The 15,129-nt window shown below is 47.3% G+C and overlaps 3 protein-coding genes across 5 annotated transcripts; all 3 read left to right on the top strand.

Annotated features, from left to right (window-relative positions):
• The first annotated feature begins 234 nt into the window (after positions 1-234).
• LOC101771966 (nitrate regulatory gene2 protein) lies at positions 235-4,392 on the top strand. Of its 2 annotated transcripts, none has more exons than XM_022824608.1 (6): positions 235-569; positions 1,265-2,176; positions 2,274-2,348; positions 2,696-2,808; positions 2,906-3,129; positions 3,368-4,392. In XM_022824608.1, the coding sequence occupies exons 2-6, from the start codon at positions 1,384-1,386 to the stop codon at positions 4,014-4,016; spliced, it is 1,854 nt and encodes a 617-aa protein (XP_022680343.1). In that variant the 5' UTR covers positions 235-569; positions 1,265-1,383; the 3' UTR covers positions 4,017-4,392. The 2 variants fall into 2 exon arrangements, with proteins under 2 accessions (XP_022680343.1, XP_004958758.1); XM_004958701.3 differs by having other exon boundaries at positions 2,651-2,808.
• Positions 4,393-7,704: 3,312 nt separating this feature from the next.
• On the top strand, positions 7,705-8,768 carry LOC101771569 (calmodulin-binding protein 25). The gene has a single exon (XM_004958700.2). It carries the CDS (start codon positions 7,820-7,822, stop codon positions 8,432-8,434), a length of 615 nt encoding a protein of 204 aa, XP_004958757.1. The 5' UTR covers positions 7,705-7,819; the 3' UTR covers positions 8,435-8,768.
• Positions 8,769-10,178: 1,410 nt separating this feature from the next.
• On the top strand, positions 10,179-14,006 carry LOC101770490 (RINT1-like protein MAG2L). Of its 2 annotated transcripts, none has more exons than XM_014804770.2 (4): positions 10,179-10,455; positions 10,591-10,698; positions 11,257-11,366; positions 11,504-14,006. In XM_014804770.2, exons 1-4 carry the CDS (start codon positions 10,218-10,220, stop codon positions 13,466-13,468), a joined length of 2,421 nt encoding a protein of 806 aa, XP_014660256.1. In that variant the 5' UTR covers positions 10,179-10,217; the 3' UTR covers positions 13,469-14,006. The 2 variants fall into 2 exon arrangements, with proteins under 2 accessions (XP_014660256.1, XP_012699493.2); XM_012844039.3 differs by having other exon boundaries at positions 10,324-10,455; positions 11,271-11,366.
• The last annotated feature ends 1,123 nt before the right edge of the window (positions 14,007-15,129 follow it).

Below are 15,129 nucleotides of genomic sequence, written 5' to 3'. Positions count from 1 at the left end.
AGAAAAGATCACGCAAAAGAGGGGGGAGTTTTGAATTGGAGCGGCCAGAGCGGGTTGGTGGGCCCGTGAGGAGGAGCGGGTTTGGTAGAGTGAAGGAAGGAGGAGGTGGGCCATTGGCGTCATTTTGCATCGTAGGCCGGCCCGTTTAGGAAGCGAAACGGAGGACCGGATGTTTTAATGGGCCAGTTGGATCCAGTAGAGATCTCCGTCGCGGGGCCCACCACACCGCCCGCAAGCTCGCGCCACACACAGGCGCATCTATGCTTTTACTCCGCCATGGCTGATTGATTGATTGATGGTCCTCCACCACCACCGTCACCATGGAAGGGGACGCCGACGCAGATGAGTCGTCGTCGGCGCTCTATAGCCCACGGCAATGGCGTGGCGCCCTCCTCTGCACTCCGTCCATGCTTTGCGCGCCGCTCGTCTTTTCCTCTTTCTCGGGGCTCGGGCGCGGTGTGGCGGCGGGAGCAGTCGATCGGATCGGAAGAGGCGACAACGGAGGGGCCCCGCCGAGATTTGGCGCCGGGTAGCGGATTCCTTCGCGGTACAAGCTGCTACCATAAAAGGTAAATAATTTTGGACCAACCGCTTCTACTGAGTACTCATTGTGTTTGTTCCGGCCGTCGGATTAGTCACGAGTGGAGTGGTTGCTCCTTCGAACTAGTACTACGGAGAGGTGGTCGGCTTCTTCGAGTTGAGTACTTTTTCCAAAGGGCAAGTGAACTAGCAGTTTGTCGTACCTGTTGCTTGTTGGGTATCGGGTCTGGGCTTCTCCCTAACCCGTCAGCCGGCGGCCTGCTGCTACAGAATTCAACCACCATGTGTGTATTGTACTACCTAGCCTAATCATGCACGTATGGTGTGGATGTTCAGTAAGTTAATTTTGCCACAGTTGTGCACATAACACCTTTTTCCTTTCTTGTGTGAATCCGTTATGTCATTTACTTAAACAGTGTGCTATGCTACAACTTAAATGTGGTCAGCTAACTCTATGTATGTCATTGAGCCTTTATAGTAAAAAATATAAATGAACAACCATTTGATGCAGCAACAATGAAATGGAATCAACTGGCCATGCATCCCCTTGGGGTGAATCTTTTCTTCTTATTGTTGAGGTGTTTTGAGTGTTTCACTTTGGTGATTCTGATATCCTTATCGACTTTACCAATTCTTGCATATAGTTTAACTGCAGTGATTCACTGGTTCCATGTTCTTGCATATAGTTTAACTGCAGTGATTCACTGGTTCCATGCTCTTGCAGCGTTAGACGTGGAAAACTCCATCACACAAATATTGTTACTTGCAAATCGTCAGCGGGTGGCCTCAAATTGGCATGTCCTTGTATTGTCCATGAGGCTTTGAGTGCTGCTGCTCTTCAAAATGGGGGTGGCACCTTCTAAGCTTGAAGATAACAAGGTCCTTGTGTTATGCCAGGAGAGGAAGCGCCTTGTTAGAGAAGCACTAGATGGAAGATGTGCACTTGCAGCTTCTCACTACGCTTATATTCTGTCTTTGAGAGAAATAGGTTCTCTTCTAAGGAAATGTTTTGAAGAGTCAATAACAAATGTGTCACCATCTCTTTTGTACGTCAATCATACGAGTGCAGGGAGGAACTCTGTCAAAACTACTGAGGAAGTGTCAGTTCCTGCTCAATCTTCATTTCCAGGTGCTAGAGAGGGCAGTCAGGACATTGAAAATGCTGATGGCGTTAGGCATCTTCAAGAAGAGGAGGTGATCCCTGAGCTCGAAGAGGGAGAGAATACTCCAACAAATGGGTATGGTGGTTTCGCAGAGTCAGAAGATGATTTCGACAATCCATCCACTGAAACTCTGGTGCAGGTGTTCAAGAACCGGAATGATGTGCTTGTTGCTAGTACTGACTCACACTCACGACATGCTTTAGAAAACATTGCTTCACAAAGTACTGATTCTCGCAATCGCAACAGCAAAAATAAGATGACAATGACTGGCAGATCTTCACTGGATGTTCTTCCTGTGGATGGGGAATTGAAGAAACCTTATACTGATGTGGGTAACGTGGTAAGAGATATAAATTCATGCATGAAAAAGGTTGAGATATTATTCTTTCGGGCATGTGATTCTGGAAAAGAAGTCCCATTTATTCTTGAGGAAGATAAAGTCCAGTTCCGTCTTCTACTACCTGAAGAAATAGGTTAGACATCAAGCAAATAAGTTTCTGTCCATGACCATTTTTCCTAGCTTCTCTTACAATTTGAGATAATATTAAAATAAAAAATGATTTGCTGCAGCACATGGATCAAAACCATCAAGTTTTCTGGCAGCATTGTTTGCTTGCCGCTCTGAGGACACCACTGTTCCTGAATGTGAGTTAATTTTGTCTGAAACTATATGTTTGCCCTTTTTTTTCCTTTGGCACAGTGCTCTGCAGTATCTGTGTTGCAAATACAATTACAAGGCTTCTTGTAGTGAGTAACCATAATGCGATACTCAGATAATTTGTTTGAAGTTATTGTTATACTGTGGTTTTCATTCCATTGTGATTACTGCATTACGATAGCTTCTTAGATAAGTGGTTGTTTTTCCGCTGTTTTGATTTGCACTGTAGAATATCAAACATGACCTTTCCCACTATACAAAGAATGTGATGCACCATGGTTTAATGCAGTTCCTCCTCAAGCTGACATAAAGTATCTTACCTGGCATAGATCAGTGTCCTCACAACTGTCGCCATCTAGAAATTCTCTTGGAATTAATGCTGGTAGCCATATCTCAACACTTGATAGATTGTATGCATGGGAGAGCAAGCTTTATGATGAAGTCAAGGTAATGGTTGTTTTCTGGATGTCCTAAGCTGTTTGATGGTTGTCCGGCAATCAGAGATTGGGACACTTGGAGCTGATCTATTTTGATCTGCTTTCAGGCCAGCAATGCCAACTGCAGGAAGTATGATGAGAAACGTAAGAAGCTGAGGCACCTGGAAGCAAGAGGGGGAAATCAAATTGATATCGATTTTACCCGCGCTGCTGTTAAGGACTTACATTCCAGAGTTCTAGTGTCTGTTCAGAAAATAGACTTCATTTCTAAGAGCATAGAAGATATGAGAGATGAAGATCTTCAACCACAGCTGGATGAACTAGTTGGATGGTATGTTTTTCTATATCAACGTCGATCAGTCTATGCAAAAAATATGTTTTCTCTGTGCATTATAATACATTATATATGGCTGTATGATATATAGTGTGTTGTATTAGGCATCACTGTCGAGACATTTGTCAGATGAGATTAGCTTAAAATAATGCGCACAATAGACAACATGCGTTTGTCTAGATGTTTCCATACTGGTTCCTGTGCACGTCTGACAGAGAAACTGTTCTCCTTGCAGTTTCACTAGGATGTGGGCCACAATGCTTGAGTGCCATCAAAGCCATTGTGGGATAATCAAGTTTGCATTCAGAAGCTGCAGCCTGAAAATATCATTTCAGTCGGAATCCCAATGCCAAGCTGCGCTTCTGCTCTTGGTGGAGCTGAGAAAATTATGTTCCAACTTCCAAAACTGGATTGCATCCCACAAGGCGTACCTCTGCAGCTTAAACTTATGGCTGCACAAGTGCATGAAGCCCCTGAAGAGGAGGAAGGTCTCCAGGAAGCGAAATGCTGTTGACGTTTCACTAACAGGTTCTGCCGTTGCACCGATCTTTACAACCTGCGAGATGTGGATAAAACTTCTGGATGATTTACCGACCAGGGACCTGGAAGAAGCCATTGAAGGTCTCATCGCAGATACATGCCGCTCCATTCCTCGCCAAGGCAAGGTGCCAAATGATGGGAAGGGGGGAGATGTCCAGACAAGTCATGCCCCCGCTGATCTGCAGTCCAGTCTGCTGAGATTCCTGGAGAAGCTTGAAGCCTTTTCTGAAATTTCAGTGCAAAGGTACGTTGATCTGCAGAAAAACGTCAGTGCAGCGAAGGAGAGGATTTGGAGAAAGGATTCCAATAGTGCTGCAAACACGAACTACCTCATATTGGTTTAGAATTGGCTAAGTAAATGTTCCTTGTGAAAAAAAAACTGAAGTCTGCTGCTGGTGTCCTGGTGATGGAACTATGTTAGTACCGATTTGGCGATTTCAAATTTCAATATAGGAAGTCTGTAGTATGTAAATATAGAGTGTGCAATATACGAAGTATGTAGTATATGCTAGTCAAGTTTCTGAATCAGTTGGGTGGCAAGTATCGATGTACACGGGAAAAGCTCCATCTCCAGTTTCTGCAGTTTGACCTTTTCATGGCATTGCTGCTGACACGATCCCTTTGGTTGTCTGCCTCTACCCTTGTGACTAATGAGAGTTACCGTTATGACTTGCTTGGTCTACAGAAGTAAATTTGATGTAATATCCTTTTAAAAGCTGTCACCCAAATCCAAGCGTGCATAAGTTGACGAACAGCTGAGTGGCCGATCGAGCCAGGCAAGATTGTACTGAAAGATTCAAACCGGTTGACACTTGACAGAGAACGAATGCTATGCAGGGCCAAGCAAGCAGCCTAGTCTGTAGCCTCACCAGTTGCAGCAGTTTTTAATGGACGGAATCAACGGGCAAGCCAAGCATCTGACCTCTGGGAAACCAACAAGCAGGTCCACCAGATTCCAACGAACTGCCGCAAGTGGAGTGGAGTTGAAGGCCTCCCTCCGTCCTCCAAAGTCAAAAGCCATTGCAGTCACTCACTCCCCAAGCAGGCCATGATGCTGAACCGAATCGCTGATGCCGCCTCCTATGTTTCTCGTGCCGCCTGTTTGTCGACTCGCTCTGTCGCCTGCATATATTTTTATCGTACTGCAGGCAAGGCAGGCATCAACTTGCTGAAACTATCTGCATGTTCAGATCAAACCCCAGAGTAAAAGAATTCAAAACTTTTCACCATTCGGCCTGTTCGGCTGGACTTATAAGCCGGCTGAAAAGCTGAAACGGCTGATTTGTTGTAAGAGAAAAATACTATTCGGTGGCTGATACGCCGGCTGATAAGCTGAAGCGTACAGAGCCATTGCTTCAATTTTCATCTCCTTTTCTTTTTTCCAGTAGATGATCGAACACGCACAGATCACTAGGCGATGCTATGCTGATGTGCAACGTTGCGGTTATAGCATGATGCTAGCATGTAGTAGGAGTATACTACCATATAATGGATGGCAGCATGAGAGAGAGGAGGTTTGAAACCTGGAGCAAAAGCCATGCAGAAAACAAAGCTCTCTGGGGCTCACACGGCGGCCAGCAGGCAGGCATTCTCTGATCTGAATCTGATGGAGTGATGGGGGCAGGCCATGGGCATTGACCTGTGGATAGGGATAGGGATGTTCCCAGCACATGACGTCCCTGAATGATGGTCCAAGCTCAAATGCTTGTTTACTAATCGCCGCGAATCAACGGCCCATCCGGCATGGTTTGGAAATGGTAGGTATTGTATTCATGTGTTGTGTAGCCCCAGCCAGAGATGAGGAGGATATTCTGAAACTTGTTTCAGATCAGACATCAGAGTGCTATAGAGTATGTATTAAAATGAAGAAGCAATGCAAGTGGATGAGGGAGCAGGTGTAACAAGTCAAACAGGCGTAGTATCACATGAACTAGTTTTATAATATGTGAGAATGGATCTGATGTGTATGGGCCGGGAACCTAAAATAATGGCTGCTACCACAGTCTGATATCATCATGCCCTCACAAACCCGTCACTCTTGCTAGTTGAAGCTAGCTAAAGACTGAAGAAGAAAGAGTCGAGCCGATCAGTTTTGCAGCGGAGAGCGTTGAAACAGTTACAAGTCAGAAGCAATCGCTTATTGATAGGGGCTGCTAATCATCTCCATTTTCTCATGTCAAAGATGCATGCTTTTTGGCACCTAGAGCACTTGAAGACCAACGGAGTAGGTGGTTAACTTTACTGGTTGCTACTGTCTTTGTATTCTGGATGAGAGACGACTGACTGGACAAGTATTACTGCTACTTTTTTTTTGCCCCTGATCATGTCAAAGAGGCTTTCTACCTGACACCGATCTTGATCTGCTGTCAAGAACGAAGAATTCGAAGACCCACCCATCTGACCAGAAAAGGCAGTAGGATTATTAGTGGAGGCAATGGAGTGCTTGATGGACCTTTTAATTAAATGGCGCACAAAAGTCTTGCAAAGCACTCAATTACAAGGGATGGATGTTCTGCTTCGATCTGCCTGATTAATTAGTAATCTAAGCTGAAAGCCATATGCATGGTCTTCTCGAACGGTGGACTTCAACTGTAGGAGTAGGAGTATTGTATTGACCACTATACTATACGTCTATACTCCTACTTTGGTAGCATCCGTCAGTTTAATAATTGGAGTGGTTGGGTGGTGCAGGAAAGGATCGATGCTGGCGGTTTTCAACGCTGACAAACGTCATCGGAACCCGTCAAACTTGCTCAGTTTATTTGTTTGTGTTTTTTTTTTGTAGAATATATATAATCTGCAAGCGTCCATGCTACTGCCTCGCTGTCAGGCCATCATCTGCTCCTCGATCGACCGTCTGTCTCTGTGTGCTGCCATGCATGCTGTATGTAGAGGCCTGTAGACAAACGCGTTGTTGCTGTACGGTTTGCTCTGCTCAAATAATGGCAGGGGATTCTTGCGGCTTGGGAGTTCAGACTCGATCGAGTTGCTGCTGCTGGTTTTAGGGCAAGGCTTAGCAGATCACACAATCACAGGATGGATGCCATGCCTGCGTCGACGACGCACAAGTAGTGGACTCGATCGCGTCAAGAACCCTCTTGTTTTACCCCAGAAAGCTAGTAACGGGTGATCGATCGAATCACGGAAAAGTAAAAGGTGCCTGTCTGTAATAATCTTATACTAATAAAGAAACGATTGTTTTTAGAGCACTCTGAAGAAAGAAAGTCTGAACAAGCAAGTTGTAGAAATGTGGATCGCACTAGCTAGTAACCACGCCCCGGGAATAGAATGAATCCAGAATCCAGATGGTTCGCCGTTCGTTTTCGCAGAATTTTGTTGGTAACAAGGTAACGCACTGGGCATAGCATCTGCTGCTGCATCTGCGAGAGGACAAGACATGTGGATGTGATTCCTGCCAGCAAGCGCTTTTGTTACCGTTTGGAGATCTCTCGGGGCGGCAGAGGAAATCCCCGGCGAGAGCGACGGCCAGCCCACCATATGCCCCTCGATATTCCCGGCGACCAGCAGCTGATCGACGGCCCGGCCGACACCCGGTCAGAATTTCCCGTCCAAGGGAGGAGATCCAGATCCTAGCCAGTACATTTCTCCGTACCGTACCGAAGGAGACGAGAGTGGTGGTGGCACATGGCAACCTTAGCTTTTGGCGTACCACAGTTGGCGAGTCAACCTCACCGCCGAAAAGCGTCGGACGCCACGCTTGGGCTGCCGCGCGGTGCCACACTGCACCTGCAACTGCAATGCAAGCATGCACCTGCAACCGCTCGAGCTCGACCATGCTGTTGCTGCCGTGCCGTGTGCGCCGGCGTGGCGATGAGTTGACTCCACACCGCGGCGGGGCTGATGGGCTGGCTGGCCTGGCGGTGGCCTCCGACAGCCAGACAAAACCGGGCGGCCCCGCCCTCACGCCGACCGACGCCCCCACGCGGTTTCCGCCCAAGCCCCACGCAGCGCCTCCTCCTCCTCCTCCCCCTCCTATATACACACCACACCACACCACACGGCCTCCCCGTCTCCATTACCACTCGATCGACTCCCTCCTCGATTCCTACCATCCTTCCTGTCGCTGTACTACACACACTAGCCTCCTCACCTAGCTCACCAGCCTGATTCAACAAAGGATTTGAACATGGACGCCATCTCCTGCCTGCCGCCACCGGCCGCGCTCCTGGCCACCTCCTTCGCCGACGCCGCCATCGCCCGCGCGCTCCACTTCTCCATCTCCTCCGCCGACTCCGCCTCCTCCTCCTCCTCCCTCTCCGCGCCCCCGCCTGCTGCCTACTACGCGCCGCCGCACGTCACCACCACCTGCTGCGACTCCGTGCTGGTCGCCGACTCGCCGATGGCCGGGCGCCGCCAGCACAAGCAGCAGCTGGCGCCGGCCGGCGGGCGCGCGGGGAAGCGCCGGTCCCGCGCGTCCAAGCGCGCCCCCACCACGTACATCAGCACCGACCCCGCCAACTTCCGGATCATGGTGCAGCAGATCACCGGCGTGCAGGCCGACATCGAGATGCTGCACCCGACGGCCACAACGGCGATCGACGCGGCGGCGGCCGTGCTGATGGCCGCGGACGCCAGCGCCAGCGCCACGGTTGGAGCGTATGGTGGGAACCCGCTGCAGCTGCCAGTGCCAGGCGGCGACGAGGCGTCGGCGACGCTTCACCATCATCAGCAGCTCCAGCAGCCGTGCTTCCCGACGCTGGACTCGTGGAACGTCATGTACGAGAGGAGCGAGCTGCTCTGAGCCAGCAGGCAGCATCAGCCTCGGTTGCTAGATGCATTGCCGCCGGCGCTTCATTAATTTCTTTAATTAATTAGGACGTCGTAGATGGCCGGAGCTGCTGAAGCTAGGTATTACTGGGTAGCCTAGCAGCAGCATGGCAATGTGTTCTCTGTATGCACATGAGATGGAGGACTGATCGATGGAGCATGTGTAGTGTGTTGTACAGCATGCATCTGTGTCCAGGGTCCTAGACTCGTACGTAGTACGTGCTGTCAGCTTAGCTTGTTGTATGGTTCACAACTCTGAAATATCAATGAACTACTACTACTGAGCTAGCTTTTACAGTACTTAGTAATCAGATTATTATTTTATTTGATGCTGATCTGGTGAATTCAGTCTATTAGCAGGAAAGAATGCTGGATGCAGAGCAGGTCTTTTGAATGTCTGATGATCACATTCATTGGTTCTGCTCGACTGATGTACTATGCTATGTCAGTGCAGGACTGCAGGTCCGTGGAGCTATATATGAGCGTCGACAGTTGAGGACTTAACGTGACACGAGGTTAGCAGAGATTTGTGCAGAGAGAGCAGCCAACAAATACTCCTAATGGAGAAGAGTCAGGAGAAGGAATGGAAACCGCGCTCCGGAGCAGACGGCGGGGGTTGCGGGATCTGCTCGTCAACGGAGCAGCGAATGGATGGATGGATCGTCAAGTCAATTACTTGGCTGTAAAATACAAGGAGATGTTTGCTTGGTTGATTAATCTGATTCACCTGTCCGTCCGTGGGGCTTTGCTGCTCTAATCATGGAGGCTTTGCTGCTCCATGATTATACAGCCTGTTCGCTTCAGCTTATTCAACCGGCTTATCAGCCACCAAACAGTATTTTTCTCTCACAACAAATCAGCCGTTTCAGCTTTTCAGCCGGCTTATAAGCTGAAGCGAACAGGCCCATAGTATCGGAGAAAAAGAAAAGCCTTGTCCAAACGACAGAAGAAGCCCAGCGAGGCCTTTATTTCCATCTCTCTCTCACACACACAAACCTGGTAGTTTTGGGACGGCTTTTATAGGCCCAGACCGACCTGTGGTTTCAGACAAAATTCAGGTTCTTGTCTCTTCTCTCTCGTTTGTGGTTTCTGACAAAATGTCAGTCATGAGCTGTGTCGCAGATTGGATGCATGGTCTGTGAAGCCACACCACGAGGAATCACAGCCGTCCATCACCATCTCTTCGATTAGATTTGATCAGACCGGGCGCTGGGCCCTGGGCTGGCCCAGCACAAGAGCGAGCCCAAGCTTGCCTTTCTCTCTTCTTCGGTCGCACGCGGCCACGAGCCCACGAGAAAGAAAAAGGCCATCCACTCGCTTCCTCTCTCTCTCTCTCTCTCTGGGGAATCTTCCCCAACTTCCACTGTTTGAGAATCGTGCGAGATATCAACAGCCGTTGGATCCTCCCACCGGCCGCGCCGCCCCCCCTTGCAGGCGAGCCGTCCTTAGCCCAGTCGGAGGTTGAAGAAGAAGGAAAAAAAACCTGAAAATGTTGATTCTTCGTTAGAGAAATGTTGAATCCAGTTTGCCAAAATGTTGAAGTAGGTAGTTCAAAATTTTGAATGTAGTATTTTTTCTTACAAAATGTTGATCTATATTTTAAAAAATGTTGAATATGCTAATTTTAGATGTTGATTCAGTTATTAAAAAATGTTGAAACTAGTGTGTTAAAATGCTGACTTAGACTTGTAAATGGGCCCAATGGGCTTTAAAGTGGTGGAGCTTCCACAAGCTCTCCCACCAGCACGCACGCACCCATGTCCACCCCGCGGCCGCGCCCCCCGCCGGCGAGCCTCCGCGGCTTCCTGGACGCGCACTTCGCCTCCCCCGACGACCTCGCCGCCGCGCCGGCGCTCGCAGAGTTGCTGCGCCGCGAGTGCGCCGAGCTCGACGCCTCGCTCCGCCGCCTCGAGGCGCAGCTTGGTGCCGCGGCCGCGTCCTGGCTCGCGCGCTCCGCGGGGGCCCGCTCCGGCCTCCACCGCATCCGGTCAACAGGTTCATTCGCTCGCTCGCTTCCCTACCTGATAAGTAATGAACCATAGCGACATAGGGTTTTAATCCCGGTGCCGCGCACTGTGGGAGACTGTCGCTCCGCTGCTGATCCGCCTCGGGTTCCTTTTTGCTTCCTAGGCGGAGCCGTCGGCGCGGAGGATGAGGGGGCGGAGACGGTGCGGAAGGTCGGCCTGCCCGCGCTCGTGCGGGAGATCCAACGGATCGACACCATTCGCCTCTACGCGGGTCAGCGTTTCTTCCTCTCCCCCCTTCGTACTAACTGTACTGTGTCAAAATCCTGGACTGGAATGCCTGCGATATCATTGTTAGCAAGATGATTTGCTATCAAAGTTTGCTATAAGTCATGCCTCCTGTGATATCATTGCGTGCTTTAACTACTGCAACACTGGCAATCCATTTCTATGCACACTCATTTCTCAAGAGCTCAAAATGTACATTGCAGCACTGATCTTTCAAATTGCTACGAAACGTAATCATAATCCTGTTCAGTGACCAATCTTCTGTGTTGATTTAAGTGCCAATCTATTGACTAAGATACTCATGTAGGTTTGTATGCCATAAACTAGTACGTAGTATTTGCAGTTGAGTTCATTATCTGAATAAATGTCTTCCGCATAGTGTCAAATTTCGATTTGATTCCCCCTCTGCATGACAATCTGCTCATCTTTGCTATTTGGCACGGAAAGGATTTTGTTGGCTTCTATAAATTGTATTATTATATCTTCTCAGTACGGTGTAGGAATGTTTAGTTCATTCTATAACTTTGCTATGCTGACATTCCAGAAGCTACTCTACAGTTGGAAGCTTTGGTTGGCAACCTGGAAGATGTGGCATTTTCCATCGTTAGACAGGCCTCAAAGTTGAACCTATCATCCATACTTCGAAAATCAAATGTGAGTTCTTTTTCTCATTTTTTATCCACTCATCATCTCATATGGAGCTAATAATAGGTCATGCTGATGCATAGGTGTCTCAGCAAACTAAATTTCAAAGTAGTGCACGAGTGCTAACCCCACCTTTTTAAATGTAGGAAACAGAATTGAAGCAAGCAAAGTTGCTCAACGCTGTCAATGCTGTGAGGGATATTGAGCGAGAATTGGTAAGGATCAGAACAAGTAGGCCACAGTGGACCAGCCTTATCATGGCAGTTGATTCTAGAGTGGACAAAACTCTAGCCATTTTGAGGCCTCAAGCACTCACGGATTATCGGGCCCTACTTGCAGCATTGGGTTGGCCACCTCCTTTGTCCTCACCAGACACACAGAATGATAAGTACTCCCAAATCCCAAATCCTCTAGTCCTGATGAACGGTGAAAATAAAGAGAAATATTCTCAAAGCTTCCTAGCACTGTGTGCACTGCAGCATGTACAAGCAAACCGTGAAGTCCGTCAATGCCAATTAGCAGCAGCAACTCCTGCCTGGGCAGATTCGAAGTGCTTTGATAAAACTGCTTGCTTGGAAAATGGACTCTGGGCAATTGATGAATTAGTTCACCCTGTTGCTTCAAGGATGGAATATCATTTTGCGAAATGGTCTGAGCAGCCAGAGTTCATTTTTACCCTTGTTTACAAGATAACAAAGGATTTCATGGATGGGGTGGATGATATATTGCAGCCTTTGATCGATCATGCAAGGTTAGCAGGCTTAAGTGCCAAAGAATCTTGGGTAACTGGAATGGTGAAAATGCTTGTAGGATACCTTGAGAGGCAAATTTTCCCAGCACTCGTCACCTCTAATCAGGATCAGTCTACTGTTGGCAAACCTGAAGTAGAGTCCTCTTGGATGCACTTAAATGACCTAATGATTTCTTTTGATAAAAGAATGCAGCTTCTGGCAGATTCAGGAATTCAGAAAGTCGCATCTCTTTCTGAAGGTCTGTCTAGGTCATTATCAGTCTTTTCAATATATGGTGAACACCCTGATTGGCTTCACATATGGGCTACTGTTGAGCTTAGTTCAGCACAGGATAAGCTGAAATCTGAAATGGAGGATGAGACAAATTGGTCATGTAGTGATAGTCAGAATGACCAGCTTGGTCATGTGGAAAATTCAATGAAGTTTCTTCTCTCTACAAGAGAAGACTACAAAGCTCCACCACTCTCTGAATTTGTTGTCAAAACTGCTTTGTCAATGATTGAAAGAGGCCGTGCTCTGCCAAATAGGGGAATGCAGATCCAGTATAACAGATCCTCTTCAGTCAAGTTCCTGAATGAATTTTTTCTTGTCTTGCGTGATCGATGTGAGGCATTGCAATTGTCAAATACGGCATTAGAAGATCAGTCTATATCAAAAGCTTCATGTGCAATTAATGCTGCACGTTACTGTGAAAGTGTGCTTCGGGAATGGGATGAAGATACTGCCTTCTTGGATATGGATCCTCAAGGGTCCCTGTTTGCAGGTGAAACCAGCTTTTTGGTTAAATTAGGGACCAATTATCTCGAACAGATACTGTCTGCCATTCTGCTTGAGTTTGAAGATATGTCATGGGAATATGTCCAGAACATTGGATCGTGGAGTGGGCAAACCGCCCTAGATGATCAGATCCTGGATGAAGAAAACACAGGAGTATCCCCTGGTTTTCTAGGTAGTCTAGATGTTCTGACAGACAGGACCACTAAGCTGAAGCTATATCTTAATTCCAAGGATTTCCTTGATCTTTGGAGGAGTATAGCAGAAGGCCTCGATTACTTCATCTACAGCAGCATACGGTGGGGTGAAGTAAGTTTCTCCGACACAGGAGTAATTCAGTTAAGAGTTGACACAAAAGCTCTTCTCCACATCTTTAGGCCCTTCTGTTCGAGACCTGAAGCTTTTCTCCCTTTCCTAAGTGAATCCCTGAGGCTGTTAACCATGAAGAAGTCAGATGCACAATACCTGCTGGAAATGTTAATGAATGACACGAGCAGCGACAGTTGCCTAAAGCATCAAGGATTGCACCATGTAAATGCTAGACAGGCTGCAAAGATCTTAAGAAGCCGGAAGTTTGGTGGTTGATCTTATTAGGACAAAGTGTAGCAGAAAATTATTAGAAATCTAATGTTGCCATGCTGATGCAGATTGCTTGGTATATTTGTATGAATTCATACTTGGAGAGTAAGGATTACAGGCGGCTGGAAAGACAGAGATGTGCACTAACCAAGGATACTTAAGAGATGCTTCACCAGGCTATTGGCACGTATGGCAGTATGGCACGCAGCAGTGCTTTCCAATAATAACAGGATTTTTAACAGTACTGCCTGCTTCCTGGAATTCTTTAGGTGACAACATGGAAATGGCCGTTCACGGAGTACACTTAATCATATTCGCGCATAGCAGCCATGGAATTCTTTAGGAAACCGTGTAATATTTGTATCCAAACAAAGTTGACATGTAGCAAAACTTTTATATCTGCCTCGAGATAACAAACCGCAGATGGCCACAGCTCACACAAGGTCAACCTTATGTCTGTACTACTTTGATTGGCTTGATGAATTGCATCCATTCTATTCATCTTGCACGAAAGAGATACCATAAAGCTCAAACGCTTATGTTATTGTTGTGATGTCATATGCTTAAATCGACTAATCTGAGGCCCTATTTATTTCAGTTACTAATTACGGGTTTCACAATCCAGCTTTCCACGATCCATGATCTATAAGTTTAAAAGAGTTTCAAGAGCTAAAACAAACATGGCATAAGTTCATTGTCTCAAGGAATGATTACGTTGGCACTTGGCAGAGATATTAAATCCAAAATGACAGCTTATGGCCTAGCTTGTTTGGAATTGATCAAAAACTAGTCGCAAGGTCAAATGAAGCCTACGATCTTGTTTGAAACTTATAACCCGTGACTTTTACCTGGTCGATCCATATCTGAGCAGCACACAAGTCCCCATCATCTCCAAATGACAACTCTGAAGCAGACATTGTAAACACATGCGGTGTGTACTTGCCACCTGTCAATTGGTTGATCTCATCTTAGTATATGAACATTCTCAACTGAATTATTTTTTTTTTGAACGAACGGGCACGAGGCGGTGCCTATTTCATTGATATAGTAGGAAAAACAGAGGGAGACCCGACAGATCGGGTAGGAAAAGAAAAACAAAGGAAAGGCAAAAAGGCCAAAATGGGACTACTCGCGTGATAGAAGAATCGCTAGATCTTTGGCCCCCGCCAAAAGCCAAGCCGAGGTCTCATCCTTGATTTTCATCATTAGGGTTGTCGGTGATGTTTCGTGGCGATTGAAAATACGTGCGTTCCGCTCCTTCCAGACTTCCCACATGATTAGGAGGGCGAGACTTCGTAAAGCCTTGCGAGGCGAGTCGGGTGTTGTGGTAATAGCTGTCCACCACTCCAGAGCGTTGGATGTAGGTCGCCATTCAGTTGGTCGTAGGTTAGGCTGCGCTAGCCATATCAACTGAATTATAGCTACTATACTTCACTTCACATGGCAATACGGCACCGCGGTGTTGCATCATCTTCATCACCACAAGTACTGAACTAGGGCAATTTTCTTGTCTCTATTCTTTACGATAGGATGCAATCGCCGTAAAGTGATCGTTGGAGTATCTATCAGCTTGACAGTGTCAACAGCGATACTTGAAAGTTTCCATCCTTTAGTAGGTGCAGAAAAATTCTGTGCTTACCCGCTAACTCCCGTACATATCTTCAGCA

The sequence above is a fragment of the Setaria italica genome, chromosome II (genome assembly GCF_000263155.2).
Source record: "Setaria italica strain Yugu1 chromosome II, Setaria_italica_v2.0, whole genome shotgun sequence".
Taxonomy (NCBI): domain Eukaryota; kingdom Viridiplantae; phylum Streptophyta; class Magnoliopsida; order Poales; family Poaceae; genus Setaria; species Setaria italica.
Note: the sequence above shows the minus strand (reverse complement) of the source record. Positions and strands in the feature narration are given on the sequence as shown.

Excerpts from the sequence above, each read along its gene's own strand:
- LOC101771966 (XM_004958701.3), top strand. The coding sequence starts at position 1,384 with ATGGGGGTGGCACCTTCTAAGCTTGAAGATAACAAGGTCCTTGTGTTA. Across the intron at positions 2,349-2,650 it reads GGACACCACTGTTCCTGAAT|TTCCTCCTCAAGCTGACATA; the intron begins GTGAGTTAATTT and ends GGTTTAATGCAG. Across the intron at positions 2,809-2,905 it reads AGCTTTATGATGAAGTCAAG|GCCAGCAATGCCAACTGCAG; the intron begins GTAATGGTTGTT and ends ATCTGCTTTCAG.
- LOC101771569 (XM_004958700.2), top strand. The coding sequence starts at position 7,820 with ATGGACGCCATCTCCTGCCTGCCGCCACCGGCCGCGCTCCTGGCCACC.
- LOC101770490 (XM_014804770.2), top strand. The coding sequence starts at position 10,218 with ATGTCCACCCCGCGGCCGCGCCCCCCGCCGGCGAGCCTCCGCGGCTTC. Across the intron at positions 10,456-10,590 it reads CCACCGCATCCGGTCAACAG|GCGGAGCCGTCGGCGCGGAG; the intron begins GTTCATTCGCTC and ends TTTGCTTCCTAG. Across the intron at positions 11,367-11,503 it reads CCATACTTCGAAAATCAAAT|GAAACAGAATTGAAGCAAGC; the intron begins GTGAGTTCTTTT and ends TTTTAAATGTAG.